The sequence below is a fragment of the Hyaena hyaena genome, unplaced genomic scaffold (assembly GCF_003009895.1).
Source record: "Hyaena hyaena isolate Hyena2069 unplaced genomic scaffold, ASM300989v1 scaffold_19, whole genome shotgun sequence".
NCBI classification, from domain to species: Eukaryota; Metazoa; Chordata; class Mammalia; order Carnivora; family Hyaenidae; genus Hyaena; species Hyaena hyaena.
Genome location: NW_024080651.1, coordinates 5,445,474 through 5,459,850, shown reverse-complemented (window position 1 = coordinate 5,459,850; position 14,377 = coordinate 5,445,474). Strand labels below are relative to the sequence as shown.

General features: G+C 48.0%; 1 protein-coding gene across 2 annotated transcripts in view; it reads right to left on the bottom strand.

The window, feature by feature from the left end:
* LIMK2 (LIM domain kinase 2) overlaps positions 1 to 14,377 on the bottom strand; it is a 60,327-nt gene that overhangs the window by 5,986 nt on the left and 39,964 nt on the right. For both annotated transcript variants that reach the window (XM_039225550.1, XM_039225554.1), the window contains 11 exons: positions 12,699 to 12,834; positions 11,651 to 11,760; positions 10,881 to 11,069; positions 9,584 to 9,689; positions 9,026 to 9,222; positions 6,656 to 6,842; positions 5,785 to 5,871; positions 4,211 to 4,342; positions 3,988 to 4,044; positions 2,061 to 2,126; positions 940 to 1,114 (listed from right to left, as the gene is read on the bottom strand). In XM_039225550.1, coding sequence (XP_039081481.1) covers positions 940 to 1,114; positions 2,061 to 2,126; positions 3,988 to 4,044; positions 4,211 to 4,342; positions 5,785 to 5,871; positions 6,656 to 6,842; positions 9,026 to 9,222; positions 9,584 to 9,689; positions 10,881 to 11,069; positions 11,651 to 11,760; positions 12,699 to 12,834 — 1,442 coding nt within the window. The remainder of the gene's footprint in view (positions 1 to 939; positions 1,115 to 2,060; positions 2,127 to 3,987; positions 4,045 to 4,210; positions 4,343 to 5,784; positions 5,872 to 6,655; positions 6,843 to 9,025; positions 9,223 to 9,583; positions 9,690 to 10,880; positions 11,070 to 11,650; positions 11,761 to 12,698; positions 12,835 to 14,377) is intronic.

Below are 14,377 nucleotides of genomic sequence, written 5' to 3'. Positions count from 1 at the left end.
TTGCCCCTCCCCTGCTCTTGCACACACACACTCTCTCTCAAAATAAATAAACATTAAAAAAAAAAAAATCACCAACAGCTTAAAAAAAAAAAGACTCCAAAAAAGGTTAAACCAGAAGGCCATTTCTGAGGCCTTACAACCTTGTATATTTCAAGAATCCTAGCCAGCATCTCTGGCTGGTTTGAGCATTATCCACAAGGGGGAACCATAATTCAGTTTTCAGCCGGGAGAAAGAAAAAGCTAAATCTCCGGCAATAAACAGCCTGAGCTCAAAGAGCCTAAGTGTCCATCAACAGACGAATGGATCAAGAAGATGTGGTTTGTCTATACCATGGAATACTACATGGCAATGAGAAACAATGAAATCTGGCCATGTGTAGCAACATGGATGGACCTTGAGGGTGTTATGCTGAGCGAAATAAGTCAGGCAGAGAAGGACAAATACCATATGTTTGCACGTATAGGAGGATTAGGAGGAACTTGACGGAGGACCAAGGGGGAGAAGAAGGGCGGAAATGGTGGGGGAAAGGGAGAGAGGCAAACCATGAGAGACTCTTGAATGCTGACAAAAACTGAGGACTGATGGATGTGGGGGGGAGGGGGGGATGGGCATGAAGGAGGGCACTTTGGGGATGAGCACTGAGTGTTATGTAAAAACTAATTTGACAATAAACTATTTGTAAAAAAAAAAAAAATAAAATAAACAGCCTGAGCTCTCAGTTACTCTTGGGGCACAAAAGTCATAGTCAGATCTCACCCTAAACCCAGGAGCTCAGGGAGGAAGGGATTTATAAGGCCCAATCTGGCAAGGGATAAAAATCATCCAGCTGTTAGCTCTGGATACCTGGCCTTCCACTTAACCCAGGACTCTGCTGTAAGATGTGGCTCCTAACTCCCCTCTGGAACATGTCACCTCCAGTGTCCGGTGCCAGGACTCACCATTCAGCATCTCAGGGGCCATCCAGTAGGGGTTTCCTACCACTGTATAGCGCTTCTTACGGTCATTCTTACGCAAGGTGCGTTTCTTGGCGGTGGCCTTCTCCACTGGGGGCTTTTTCCTCTCTTCAACTATAAGCCGTGACAGCCCGAAGTCTGCTACCACCACGGTCTTGTCCTGATAGGACAAGGGCCAGGTCAGGACTTGGTGAGGACATTCCCAAAAGAAGTCATTGAGAAGGGGAGAAAAGGAATGCAGCAAAGGGGAGTCACAGCTAATGCTCTGGTAGATAAGGCTCAGTTATTTGTTTTCTAACAGTCTGGTATCTGCTCCTCAGACCTCCCAGACTTGGGAGTATTCACAAAAGAGCCCCTGGAGCCTGGAGTGGTAAGGCTCTGGGAACTGCAGAGTGGAACTCAGAAGCAGGAAAAGGGATTTCTCTCTTTCTTTCTTTTTTTTACTCCATTCTGCCTTGTTCCCCAAAAGATATAAAGCATGGCAAGAACCAGGATAAGACGGAAAAATACAAGGTGTAGGGAGTCAGTGGGGGGATTTAGCTCTTCAAATAGCTACAGGGCAATCATTTGGAAAGAGGGTTAAGATTGTTTAGTGTGGATCCAGAGGGTGGAGCCAGGGCCAGTTAGTGGACACCTAAGGAGCTAGATTCCAAGTTAACAGAAAAATGACATGCTAACAACCAGAGCTGATGGTTGGTGGGAAAAAATGCTGATCCCAAACTGGCCACTGTACATTTACTAGCTAGCTCTATGGCCTTAGACTGAGGCTTCAAGGTGCCACAGTTATAGAACAGGGTCTGCAGTGAGCTGCTTTACAGAACTATCATGGGGTGAAACCAGGAAAAACAACAGGGCTCTTTGTAGTGTTATGGAACTTCTGAAGTCCCCTCTACCTAAAGGATTTCAAAGGCAGCTACTGGGAGGAGGTGTTATTGTGTCTACATGTGTTTGAGAGCCCCCAGAAGACACAGGAGGGCATCAGGTGCAGCAGGAAGGGCAGGACAGAAGCCCTAGGTGACACCTGAGGCTAAAGCACAAGGTACAGTCTCCTTTGTGACAAGGCAAGAGGGCTGGCCCTGGGGAAGCCCAGAATGGTGGGGACTTACCAGCTTGATAAGGCAGTTGTGTGAATTCAGATCCCGGTGGATGATGCACATGGAGTGTAAATAGGCCTGGAACAGAAGTAAGAGCTGAGGCCAATGGCCAGTAATTTAAGCAGATGCAGACCCTGGAACTGAGGGGCCTGCTTTTCTTCCAGGGCACCCCCACTCAGCTTCAGAACCCAACCTGGACCTTAGGGCAAGGGCCTCCTGCTGTCTCCCCGCTTGTCCCAACACTAAGAGAAAGCCAAAGGCTGCCTGGGCTTTCTCTACTCTCCCTGCTGCCACCTCCTGCCCATCCTTTGGTTCGCTGACCCCAACCCAGTGGCGTTCTAGACTCTCAGTGTTCCCTCCCAAAGCCCCCAACTCTATTGGGCCCTGGCCATTGCACGCCCCCAGCCCTTCTACCCATTTTATGTAGAACCAGGCCACCTGGAGTGAAGGCCCTCAGATGCACTGCTCCAGGCCTCTTCACTGCCATCCTCACCATAATCTCTGGCTTCAGCCACCCTCACTGCCTGTGACTGGAGAAGTGACCTCCTCCTTGCCAGCTGGCTTTGTATTCCTGACATTCTCCTTCCCTGAGACTCAGCACCCTCCTTGTTCTTCTACACTTTAACCTCTCCCTCTTCCTACCCCAATGTTATCACACAAGTCTTTGTTAACCCCTTCCTACCCCCCAGCCTCCACTCCTGGCTCCTATCACTCTGTAGCCACTTCCTTTTCTCTTCTCTTCCCCAGCAAATGTGGAAGGAGCTACTTCCCTCCCCTGACCTTTGCAACAATGCTTGCATCTCCTAGGCTCCTTGCTCTGCTCACATACCCTGGGAGCTATTCCTGAATCGCTGTATCTCTTGTGACCTGCCTGCTTGCCTGTCCTTTCCCCAAAAGCTGCTAGAACTTTTCCCATGCTACCTGTTCCTGAGACTCCTGTGTAGCCGTTGTTTCCTTCTAGCCTCCTCGGTGTCAGCCCTTCTCAAATCCACCTTTTCTACACATGTTGATGCCCACTAACCACACGTCAGCCTCAGTGGACACTAGGTCTTCCCAAACCTGTTTCTCTAACATCACTGCCCTCCCCAACATGTGGTAAATGATGCCACCATTCTTCTAGGTACCTCAAAAAAAAGCAAAGCTCTGCTCACAAAACTTCCTTGCTTAATTATCTTTTACACCTGTCTTTTTGGCTTCCTAAATAAAATTCAGATTCCTTAGCCTGAAATACAGGGACCTTAACATACCCCCAGACTAACATTGTCTTAATGGACCCCACACGAAGAGCGGTGATTAAAGCCTCAGGCTTGGGAGTCAGACTGATGAGCCCAAGCTCCTCCCTCTTTCTAGCTTTCTAGCATCAGCTTTTCATCTGGAAACCAGGCTGTCACGAGGAACAAACACATACACGTATGACAGTCCCTCAGTTCAGTGCCTGGCATACAGAAAGCACTCAGCAACTGTCCCTGGTACTACTACTACTATAATTGGTATCATTCTTTCTCAGGTGAAATAGATTATTACCTCCTCTCTCCTAGGTCTTTGCTGCTATCATCACCTCAACCTTGGGGCCCCTCTGCCAAGAGGAACTTTTATCCAATTCTGACCCATCCTTCAGGGCTCAATTAGAACACATTTCCCCCTCCTCTGATTTCATAGGCAGTGAGGTTTCCTGCTTGCTCCAAGCTCCTGCAGTGGCTGGACATTATTAGTTTGCCTCTCCAGTTTTCCCTTAAAGATTTGGAATTCTTTGAGGTAGGTTGTGAGCTAAGAAAGGACAACTGGGGGCACAGAAAGCTCAATAAATAGTGGCTGACTGACCCAACCCATATAAGCTGCCCAGGATGGGGTCTTTGCCTTTCAGTGCCTGCCTGCAGTCCCTCCCCATCACCACCTCACAACCACTCCCACAGATGACAGGATTGTTGGCAGAACTCACCATTCCAGAGGCGATGCCTTTGGCAAATCTGACCTTCTGCTGCCAGGGGAATGGATCCTATGGGAAGGGAGAATGGTCATCAGAGTCTGTGGGACCTGACCTATCCCATTTGTGGTCCAGGCCCCATGCGTCAACATGGTCTGCCAGTGAACCCTCCCTGCCTGTGCCCAATCATACTCAGCAAGACCCTTTGTAGGCAAAGCAGCGAGGGTAGTGTGCTCACCACACTGCGCAGAAAGTCCTTCAGTGTGCCCCCTTCAATGTACTCTGTCAGCAGGTTCAGCTTCTTGTCCTTGTACAGCACACCAATGAACTTGAGCACATTGGGGTGGTCCAGGCTGCGCATCACCTTCACCTGGGAGTGAGAAGACCAAGGAGGGTGGATGGTTACTTTCTACTATGTCTTCCTCACCCCCTCCATCCAAGGAGTCAGTCTGATAACTGTTACTTGCATCTCCTACCTCCAGTCTTATGTGATGGGGCAGAACACCTCCACATGGATAGGGATGCCTCACAGGCCTCACCCTGGGATGCTGCCTTTCTAGGAATTGTACTGGGGAGAACTGGAATGGGAGGGTCCAGGAGTGAAACAAAGGCCTGAAGGGCAATACCTGGATCACAGGACTACCAACCGAAGGAATGTAACAACTTGGGAGAGGTGGTAAAACCTCTGTGTAAATGCTCAAGAGTTGGTAATTCTCTGGAAAGTTCCATTCCAGGTTCCCTTAGCAAGGTGTTCAGATGGTGAGTATAACATCTACTTGTCCTAAATTGGTCTATTTTCATGTCCATCACCCCCACTAGCTATAAGCTCCTCTGAACCACATCCCGTTTGTTACTCTATCCCTTGTACCCAAATTGTGCTGTCTTTAGTACATGTTTATTGAACAGGTCATTATGCTGTATTTAGAGGGGGCAGGATATTCCTCTAGTGCTGTTTTCTGCCCAACTTTTAAGAAAGTGATTCTAAAATAAGTTTTCTCCGGGGGCGCCTGGGTGGCTCAGTCAGTTAAGTGTCGACTTCGGCTCAAGTCATGATATCATGGTTTGTGGTTCAAGCCCACATTGGGCTCTGTACTAACAGCTCAGACCTGGAATCTGCTTTGGGTTCTGTGTCTCCCTCTCTCTTTGCCCCTCCCATGCTTGCACTCTGTCTCTCTCTCTCTCTCTATCAAAAAATAAACATTAGGGGTGTCTGGGTGGCTCAGTCGGTTAAGTGTCTGACTTCAACACAGGTCATGATCTCATGGTTTGTGGGTTCTAGACCTACATCAGGCTCTGTGCTGACAACTCAGAGCCTGGAGCCTGCTTCAGATTCTGTTTCTCCCTCTCACTCTGCCCCTTCCCTCGCTCGTGCTCTCTGTCTCTCTCAAAACTAAATAAGCATTAAAAATTTTTGAAAAAATAAACATTAAATTAAAAAAAATAACAAAATAAAGTAAGTTTCTTCCTGAAACTGCTAATTTAGTAAGATCTTTCTTCTTCCAAGAGTGACACCACACTCCTTTTTTTTTTATTTAAAAAATAAAAATTTTTTTTAATGTTTTATTTATTTCTAGGAGAGAGAGAGAGAGAGAGAGAGAGAGCGTGAGCAGGGGAGGGTCAGAGAGAGAGGGAGTCACAGACTCTGAAACAGGCTCCAGGCTCCGAGCTGGCAGTCAGCACAGAGCCCGACGCGGGGCTCGAACCCACGAACCGTGAGATCATAACCTAAGCGAAAGTCGGATGCTTAACCGACTAAGCTACCCAGGCGCGCCAAGTGACACCACACTCCTAACCCCTACCCCACCTTCTTACCTCAGTCAGAAAAGTCTTCTGTGTTTCCTCGTCACACCGAATTAACTCCTTCATGACCATCACTTTGCCCGTGGCTTTGTGTGTTACCTAGTTACAAGGAGGGCAACTTTTAGTGGTGCAGAGTTCTGGGGAAATGTGTGAAAATATATGCAACTGGCCATCCCATACCCTGGAAGACACATTGAGCCAGATCAGACTGACAGAGTTCATGTGTAGAAGACACAGCACGAGGCAACAGGGGCCTCAGAGGGGAGCATACCCTCTTTGGAGGGTGGGGCATGCACAGAGGGGAGGCGAGAATGCAGAAAAGGGAAGTGAGGTGGCAGGAGGGGACACTGCAAAGCGAAGCAGGGGCTTTGGTTATCTGACAAAGGAGTGTTCCCTTGGGTGAACAGAAGTCTGGGGATAGGAGGGGGTCAGTGCCACAGACATGCACCAGGGAACTAGGTGGGTCAGGGTGAGCTCTCCAGCCCCGATACCCTGAAAGCTGAGACACATGGCTTACCTGACCCCCCCTCCCAGCTCTCAGCAGAGGAGGAGGAGGAGAGAAAGAGAGAGAGGTTAGTCCCCAAGACTGTTCATCAGGGAGGCAGGAGCCACTTCCCTGTGTGCTCCCTGCAGTATACCCAGCATTCAAGCCTCTGGGCACCTAAAAACACCCAATGACTGGAGGTGGAAGGGCCATGGGCACAACACATCCCAACCTGGGTCTCCAGGTCCACCAAGTTCACTACAACAGCAATACTGCCCTTAGGTGGCCTGGTGTCCTGCAGAGTATGTATGGGGTGAGACCATGTGATAAGAGCTCCCCAAAAGAAGGTGAGATAAGGGTAGGTGGCCGAGAAGCAGACCAGCTGCTGCCTGTGCTCACCTTGATGGCCTGCCCAAAGAAGCCCTTCCCCAGGATCTCCCCATGGATCAGGTCACATGGCCGGAAGATCTGCTGTGAGTAACTGCTGGAACAGCGAAGGGATTCTGAGCGGCTGATGTCACGGCTAAAGAGCAGGGGCTCCTTTGGGGAGCTGGGGCCAGGGGACTTGGAGATGCTGTTACTGCGCCTGAAGATAAGGAAAGACGAGGGTAGGGATAGGGTAGTCCTCAGAGACTTGCCATAAAAACCTTGGAGGTAGAAACCCCAAGACTACCTTACCACCTTATCCATCCCAATTTCTGTAGTTCAGGTGCTACGATGAGGGGAAGGACCTCTTATGTCAGATAGATGTGCCATTTTGGGGCTGCAAATATCAGTAGTTTATTTAAGTATAATAAAACCACATTCAAAGCAGGAACCCTATAGTGCTCAATATATGACAGCACTGTAGGATGGTAACCCACCACTTTACATGTCTGGTTGATTCAAGATACGGAACTGGGTTAGAGTGGTAGCCTACCACCATCCAAAAAATGACCAAATGGGATTCGGATATTTTGCTCATCTTTGTACCTCCAAATTTTTTTTTTTCTTCCAAATAGTTTATTGTCAAATTAGTTTCCACATAACACTCAGTGCTCATCCCCAAAGTGCCCTCCTCCATGCCCATCCCCCCTCCCCCCCACATCCATCAGTCCTCAGTTTTTGTCAGCATTCAAGAGTCTCTCATGGTTTGCCTCTCTCCCTTTCCCCCACCATTTCCGCCCTTCTTCTCCCCCTTGTTCCTCCGTCAAGTTCCTCCTAATCCTCCTATACGTGCAAACATATGATATTTGTCCTTCTCTGCCTGACTTATTTCGCTCAGCATAACACCCTCAAGGTCCATCCATGTTGCTACACATGGCCAGATTTCATTGTTTCTCATTGCCATGTAGTATTCCATGGTATAGATAAACCACATCTTCTTGATCCATTCATCTGTTGATGGACACTTAGGCTCTTTCCATGTTTTAGCTATTGTGGAGAGTGCTGCTATGAACATTGAGGTACATGTGCTCCTATGCCTCAGCATTTCTGTATCCCTTGGGTAAATTCCTAGCAGTGCTATTGCTGGGTCATAGGTGTACCTCCAAATTTTAAAATAATAAGCATGTATGGTTTTTACAGCAATAAAAGCAGCCAGTAATAATAATGATTGAGAACTGTTAGTGATTTCCTGAAGGACATGAAGGTTGAAATCCACAGCAGTGCAAGTGAATTACAACCCTGCAAACTTCTCTCTGCCACATCCTCCTGTTTCACTTGGGCTACCCAGAAAGGACCGCACACAGGCTTTTCAACCCTTGCTCTTTTGCTTTGCCTCCCACCAACTGTGCCCACAGAAGCACATAACGTGCGCTGCCTTCTCTCCTCCAGGATAGCCCTCCAGACATCTAAGCAGCTCCCTGGCCACCCCCACATCTTCCCACTTCCAAGCCATGTTCTCAGGTCTTCTCTGCACTCTGGCACCCCACTTCTACGAACTCACTCATTCTGAGGCCAAGAAAACAGCCAGAAGTGCATGCCCAGCAATCGGTGGGGAGGGCCCTGTTTCCAACAGATCCCAGTCAAGGGCCCTGAGTGATTCAGTCTGTTTGATCAAGAGGGCAGATAAAGGACCTGATTCCTAGTGATACTAACACCACCTCACATTGACTTAGTGTTCACCCTATGCTGGCATTGAGCCACTCTGCATCCCTTTCCCCATTGAATCCTTACATAATTGGTGAGATAGCCACCTTTGTCTTACAACTTCACCTTATAGACGCAGAAACAGAGGCTCAGAGAGATGAAATGATTTGTGAAGGGAGGGAGCACAGCTCAAAGGCATGGTATGGGTGTGTCTGCCTGGAGAGCTCCTGACTCCTGTTCTTTCAGCCTCCCTATTTGGCACCTGTATCCAGTATGATTGCTCTCCCTATGGACTTGGAACTCCGAGGTTTTGACTATTGGTCACTCAAATCTAAAACAGCTTGCATCCATCTCTTGCTTTACAGTTTTCAGTGTTCTTATTTATACTTATTAATCCTCTTTGAGCCCCATGCTTCCCCCATGGGCCATGCTGTCCTTTGGGGGTCAGCATTGTTGCTTCCTACCTAGCTCAGGAGTTCAGTGGACAGAGCCGATTCTCTGGTTTCTAACGAAACCTGGGAGACAGCTGGGTTAGATCACGCAAAGGCCCTGGTTGTGAGCTGTGATCCCTATGGAGGGAGCTGGGTCAGCACAATCCTCATGGCCTATCTCTGGCCAGCGGGTTCCCTTCCTAACTCTCCTCAGCCTCATCTGAAGGATAGACATGGGTCAGTATGGAATCAGGGTGGGAGGTAGCACCTCAGGGAGCGTCTCCTTAGCGTTCCTTCCAAATTCTCCTTGGTGTCCAGGGTGCTGAGAGTAGGGGAGTGTCCAGTATTCTGCATGCGGGGAGAGAGCCGTGCATCCAGCCGCAGCTGGTCTAGGCGCTGGGAGACGGGGTCATGTTCAATCAAGAGCTGAAGCGTCTGGCTTGTCTGGCTAATTGCATCCTCTACCTGTAGCCAAGAACAGTGTAAGGCTGGCTTCCAAAGGCTGTCCCAACCTAGGCCACCCACTGTCAGCCCCAATGATCTCAGCACAGTATGGCCAATACTCAACTTGGCTAATGGTGGCCTCTAGCTGCCAGGAGCCCCAGTGCCGTCTCTGTGGCATCCTGTCTGATATCCCATCTGTCAGGCCATTCCTGCTGCCCTGGGAATGTGCCAGGCTGACACAGGTCACCCCAGTGGTCACAGGGTCAGTGGCAAGACAAAGAGATAGACTGGGGGTGGGGAAAGGTAAAGGTCCATAGCCTGATCTCCCAGAGGGTCTATTCCATGTTCCACCCCCACAAGACAGGCTGGACACACACTATACCTCTTCCACTCGGAGTGTGCGGACAGGGGTCCCATTGATCTCCAGGATGCGGTCCCCGGGGTGGATGGCATTGCGATTGTTGGGACTGATGTGCATCCGGTTGACCCTGGGCCAGACAAGAGTTGACCAATTTCACTTGTATAGGAAGGTTCACCATGCCCCAGGCCCTGACAAGCCCCCAAAGCCCAAACAATTCACAAGGGAAATGCAACACCCTTTACAAGATGCCCCATCTCAGTGAAGGGCACCCCCACTCACTCAGTGGCCTAAGTCAGAGACTTGGATGGCACCTCCCCTATCCAGAGTTCTCTCACTGCTCCACAACCCTTACCATCTTTGAGAATTCTGCCCTCACTTCATCACCATGGTTACCAACATCTCTCACCTGGATCTTTCAATAGCCTCCTAACTGGTCTCTGGTCTCTATACTTCCAGGCTTGCTCCTCTCCCATCCAACATCCATGCCAGTAATCCCTATAGAATGCTAACCTGGTTGTATCACCTTGTTGCTTATCCTTCAAAAGACCTGCTGAGTCTTCATAATCCAGGCCCTACATGACTTACTAGTCCCCCTTTCTGGCTATTCCCAACTACCCAATCTACACCAGACACAATCATAGACTTCCAACTCTTCCCTGAACACAATTCCCTCCCCTCTTCATCTAATGAGGTTTTAGTGCAGATCTCACCTCTTGGTAACTTCCCCAACCTTGATACCTCTCATCTGTACTGCAAGCACCTAGTGCTCAGCACATAGTAAGTGTACAGTCACTATTTATAGGGTTGGCAGCCATAGGTTCCTCATTACTGGCATTAGACAAACACAGGCTCTTTCCCCATCTGGTGTCTGGCCTGGACCTAGGATAAAGTCTTAACCTCTTTCTCCTCCTTCCTCCATTCATTCACTCAATGAACAGAACAATAATCAATAAACATATACTACATGCCAGACACAGTTCCAGGCCTTGGACATACAGTACTGAACAAGACTAAGTTCCAGAAGGAACTTCTTGGGAGGAAACATGATAAACGAATCCATATAATCAAGCCAGATAATTTTAAAGAACAAACATTATCTGAAACTTGACACGTGAAAGGTGAACAGTTCTGTCATTAAGTATCTTGTGGGAAGCAGCTTAGGCAGAAGGAGTAAGTGCCAAGGCCCAGGTGTAGTTACAGCACAGTAAGCTCCAGGAGAAAGATACGAGGTGGGGGTGAAGAGAGCTCTGCACCCCTTGAGGCCCATCTATGGACTCTGTGTAAGGACTCCTGCTCATGGTGTTCTCAAAATACTCACTCTTTTACTTGCACAGTGGTGGCATAGTTGGAGCAGGCACTTTCCACAGACACAGAGAAGCCCCGTCTGCCCTCTGTGGTGGCTGGCATGGAGATGTGTGTGACAGAGTAGGGTAGCTGGTCCTGAACAGACTCTGTGGAGAGTCTCTCAAACATGGGTGCCAGCACCACCTCATTGTGGCATTTCCCACTAGCAAGAGGAACATAAAGGTGGTTAAGATCCTGAAGCCCCACCTAGAAGCCCCCAGTAACCACCATACCATGTGGCTTCAAGCAATAGTACCCACAGTCCCACTATTACCATCCTTGCCATGATTCCACTTGGTTGCTCAGAAAGAGGAGCCCAGGGTCTGGAAGTGGGGGTGAGATGGCTTGGGTTCTCTTCACTCTGCCTTCGACTCACAGTGAGAACCCAGCACTCTTCCCTATTTTGGGCCTCAGCCTGACTTCTTTGCCAACTGAGGCAATTGTCCGAATGAACTCTAAGGGGCCTCTGCCTTTAATTTTCTGGGATCCTTCTCTGAGAGCACCTTCTGAGCCATTCTCTCCCTCTGGGATGATTGCAGTGCAATGTCATTATTCTCAGGGTAGGTAAGGACAGAGGGCAGAGAGATGTTACTTTTCTTGCTTATAGAATATAGAGCTGTTTATGTGCATTGCTGGGATAGGAATCCAGTGCTCTGATATCCCCATACTATTTCTGCCCAACTCACACTGCCATCTGTTCCTCTCTCTTGACTGTTCTTGTAGAGGAGAGGGACACCATCTTACCAGTAGAGGGTGGCATGCTGCACCAGAGCATATGCATCCCCATCCTCGATGATCACCTTGCAGCTCATACAGGCAAAACACTCTGGGTGGTACTTGAACTCCCCGGCCACCTGTGAGCGGGTGGGGAGAAGGGTAGACAGATGACAGATGGAGGAAGTGAGTTGCCACTGTTGCTGGAGGGTAGGGGTGGGTGAGTGATTTCTAATCAAGGATCTACAGGTCCTTTGCAGTCCTTGCCCCAGAGCTTCCAGAGGATGAGTCAGATTGGTGCCTCCCTGCCATTTCTGAGATTACAAAAAACTGTTTTGGTCTCAGCCATAAGCACAAGTCCCCAGAAGGCATCATCCCCACTAGAAAGACACATAGTTCCTCCAACAGAGTTGGCAAATCCGTGATTGGGCTTACAGCCCTTTTCTGAAGCAGGTAGTGGAGGTGGAACCTCTCTCTACCAGCCCATTCCAGGGTCTCCTTTTCAGAATCCCTGCACACAACTTGGGTGTATTCTCCTCTCAACCTGTAATGTTCTCCTTTGAGGTCTCTGTCCCATTGTATTATGTCTCCTCTCTGCCGGCCCACCTACCCACCCCCAATATCAGCGTGTTAAGTTTTTATTTTTTTAACTTTAAAGAATGTTTATGTATTCATTTTGAGAGAGAGAGAGAGAGAGAGAGAGAGAGAGCGCGCATGAGAGTGAGAGCACACATGCAGGGGAGGGGCAGAGAGAGAGAGAGAGAGACAAGAGAATCCCAAGCAGGCTCCGTGCTATCAAGCACAGAGCCTGATGCAGGGCTCAAACCCAGGAACCATGAGATCATGACCTGAGCAGAAATCAACAGTCGGACACTCAACCTACTGAGCTACCCAGATGCCCCTGGACTGTTAAGTTTTTAAGGGAAGGATCTTACCTGGCACTTAACTGGTACTCAACAAACATCTGTTAAATGATTGAAGAAATAAAAGGGAAGGCATTGGCTGATGGAAGACTAGAAGATGAAAGGCCACGGGGAAACCAGAGGAACTGTCAATGGGCTCTGATGAACTCACTCACCATGACAGGCCCTGTCATCAGCAGAGAGCACCCATGGCAGAACTCCCCAAACTTCCCCCAGTAGTCCTTGTGGCAATAAAGCTTCCCATCCTTCTCATAGTACCAGTTGGTGAGGGAATCCTGGCATTCTGAACACCTGAAAGGCAAAACAAGAAGAAATTCTTCTGGATCCCTGGAACCAGATTACACAGGCTGTCTCTGGCTCCCAGGTCTAACGAAAGGGACAGACCACTCTTTGATCCAATGCCAGGATGGAGAAAAGTTACAGTTTACTGCCATCTCTCCAAAGGAAGCCAATTCAGAATAAAAAAGATCCCAGAAACTAGTTCTGTATTGCATACCTCACCTGGCAGACCAGTGTTTATTTTTTTGAACATTTTTGGGTCTTGAAGCCCTCAGAGAATCTAGTAAGAGTTAAGAAGCCTCTCTCGGAAAAAGGCATATACAAGGAAAATGTACATATTATTTAGGTATGGTGTGTGTGTGTGTCAAGGTCTGAAGCCTAGTCATGGCCCTAGTTAAGAACCTCTGTTCTAGATTTCAGCTTAGGTCACGTGTGTGTGTGTGTCAAGGTCTGAAGCCTCGTCATGGCCCTAGTTAAGAACCTCTGTTCTAGATTTCAGCTCAGGTCACGTGTGTGTGTGTGTGTGTGTGTGTGTGTGTGTGTGTGTGTCAAGGTCTGAAGCCTAGTCATGGCCCTAGTTAAGAACCTCTGTTCTAGATTTCAGCTCAGGTCACAATCCCAGGGTCATGGGATTGAGCCCTTTGCGTGGAGCCTGCTTAAGATTCTCTTTCTCCCTTTGACCTTCTCCCCCAGCTTGCACATGCCCTCTCTCTCTCTCTCAAAAAAAGAAACTCTGGTCTAGACAGATATCTTAATGAACCAAAGAAGCTCAATCACTTCTGTTCTTCAAAAAACCCAATCCATTACAAACACCACTGGTGATATTAAGTTTTATTAACATAATTTATTAACATGTAGCATTCGTGTGAAAAAATTATGTTAAGCACTAAGAAACAATCAGGTAAATCCAGAATGTGGGTCATTCTGTAAGACTGCTGTTCTTCACTCTTCCAAAAAGTTAATGTCATGGGGGCAAAAAGGTACAGGGATTAAAAAAGCCTAGAGACACAGCAACCAAATGCAGGATCTAAACCCTGGATTCAATTCTGGATTGAAAAAGAAAACAGCCATAAGTGAAATTTTTGGAACAACTGAGGAAATTTTAGTTTGGGCTATACATTAGATTATACTGTGAAATTACTATTCATTTTCTTGGAAGAAACAAATTAGAGTAATTAAGGGTGAAATTCAAGATATCTATAACTTACTTTTACACAGTTCAGCAACAAAATACATCATGTGTATACATAATTAAAGAGAAAGTAGCTTAAAGTTAAATCTAGGTGAAAGATATACACTGGGTGTTCTTTGAACTTTTCCTTCAACTCTTCTACATATTTGAAATTTTTGAAAATAAAATAATGGGGGAAAACAAAATTCCACTAGCACTGTGCAAGATACACATGTTAGGCTCACAGCTCCTTTCTCCTCCAGTTACCTGACTATAAAGTTCCACCCCTCAGTCAGGTTGGTGGGTTCTTAGACCAGGTTTGCAAAATAGAAGCTCCTCCTCATTTCTGAGCCTCCTAGCACTCAGAGCTAAGGGCTCCCTACC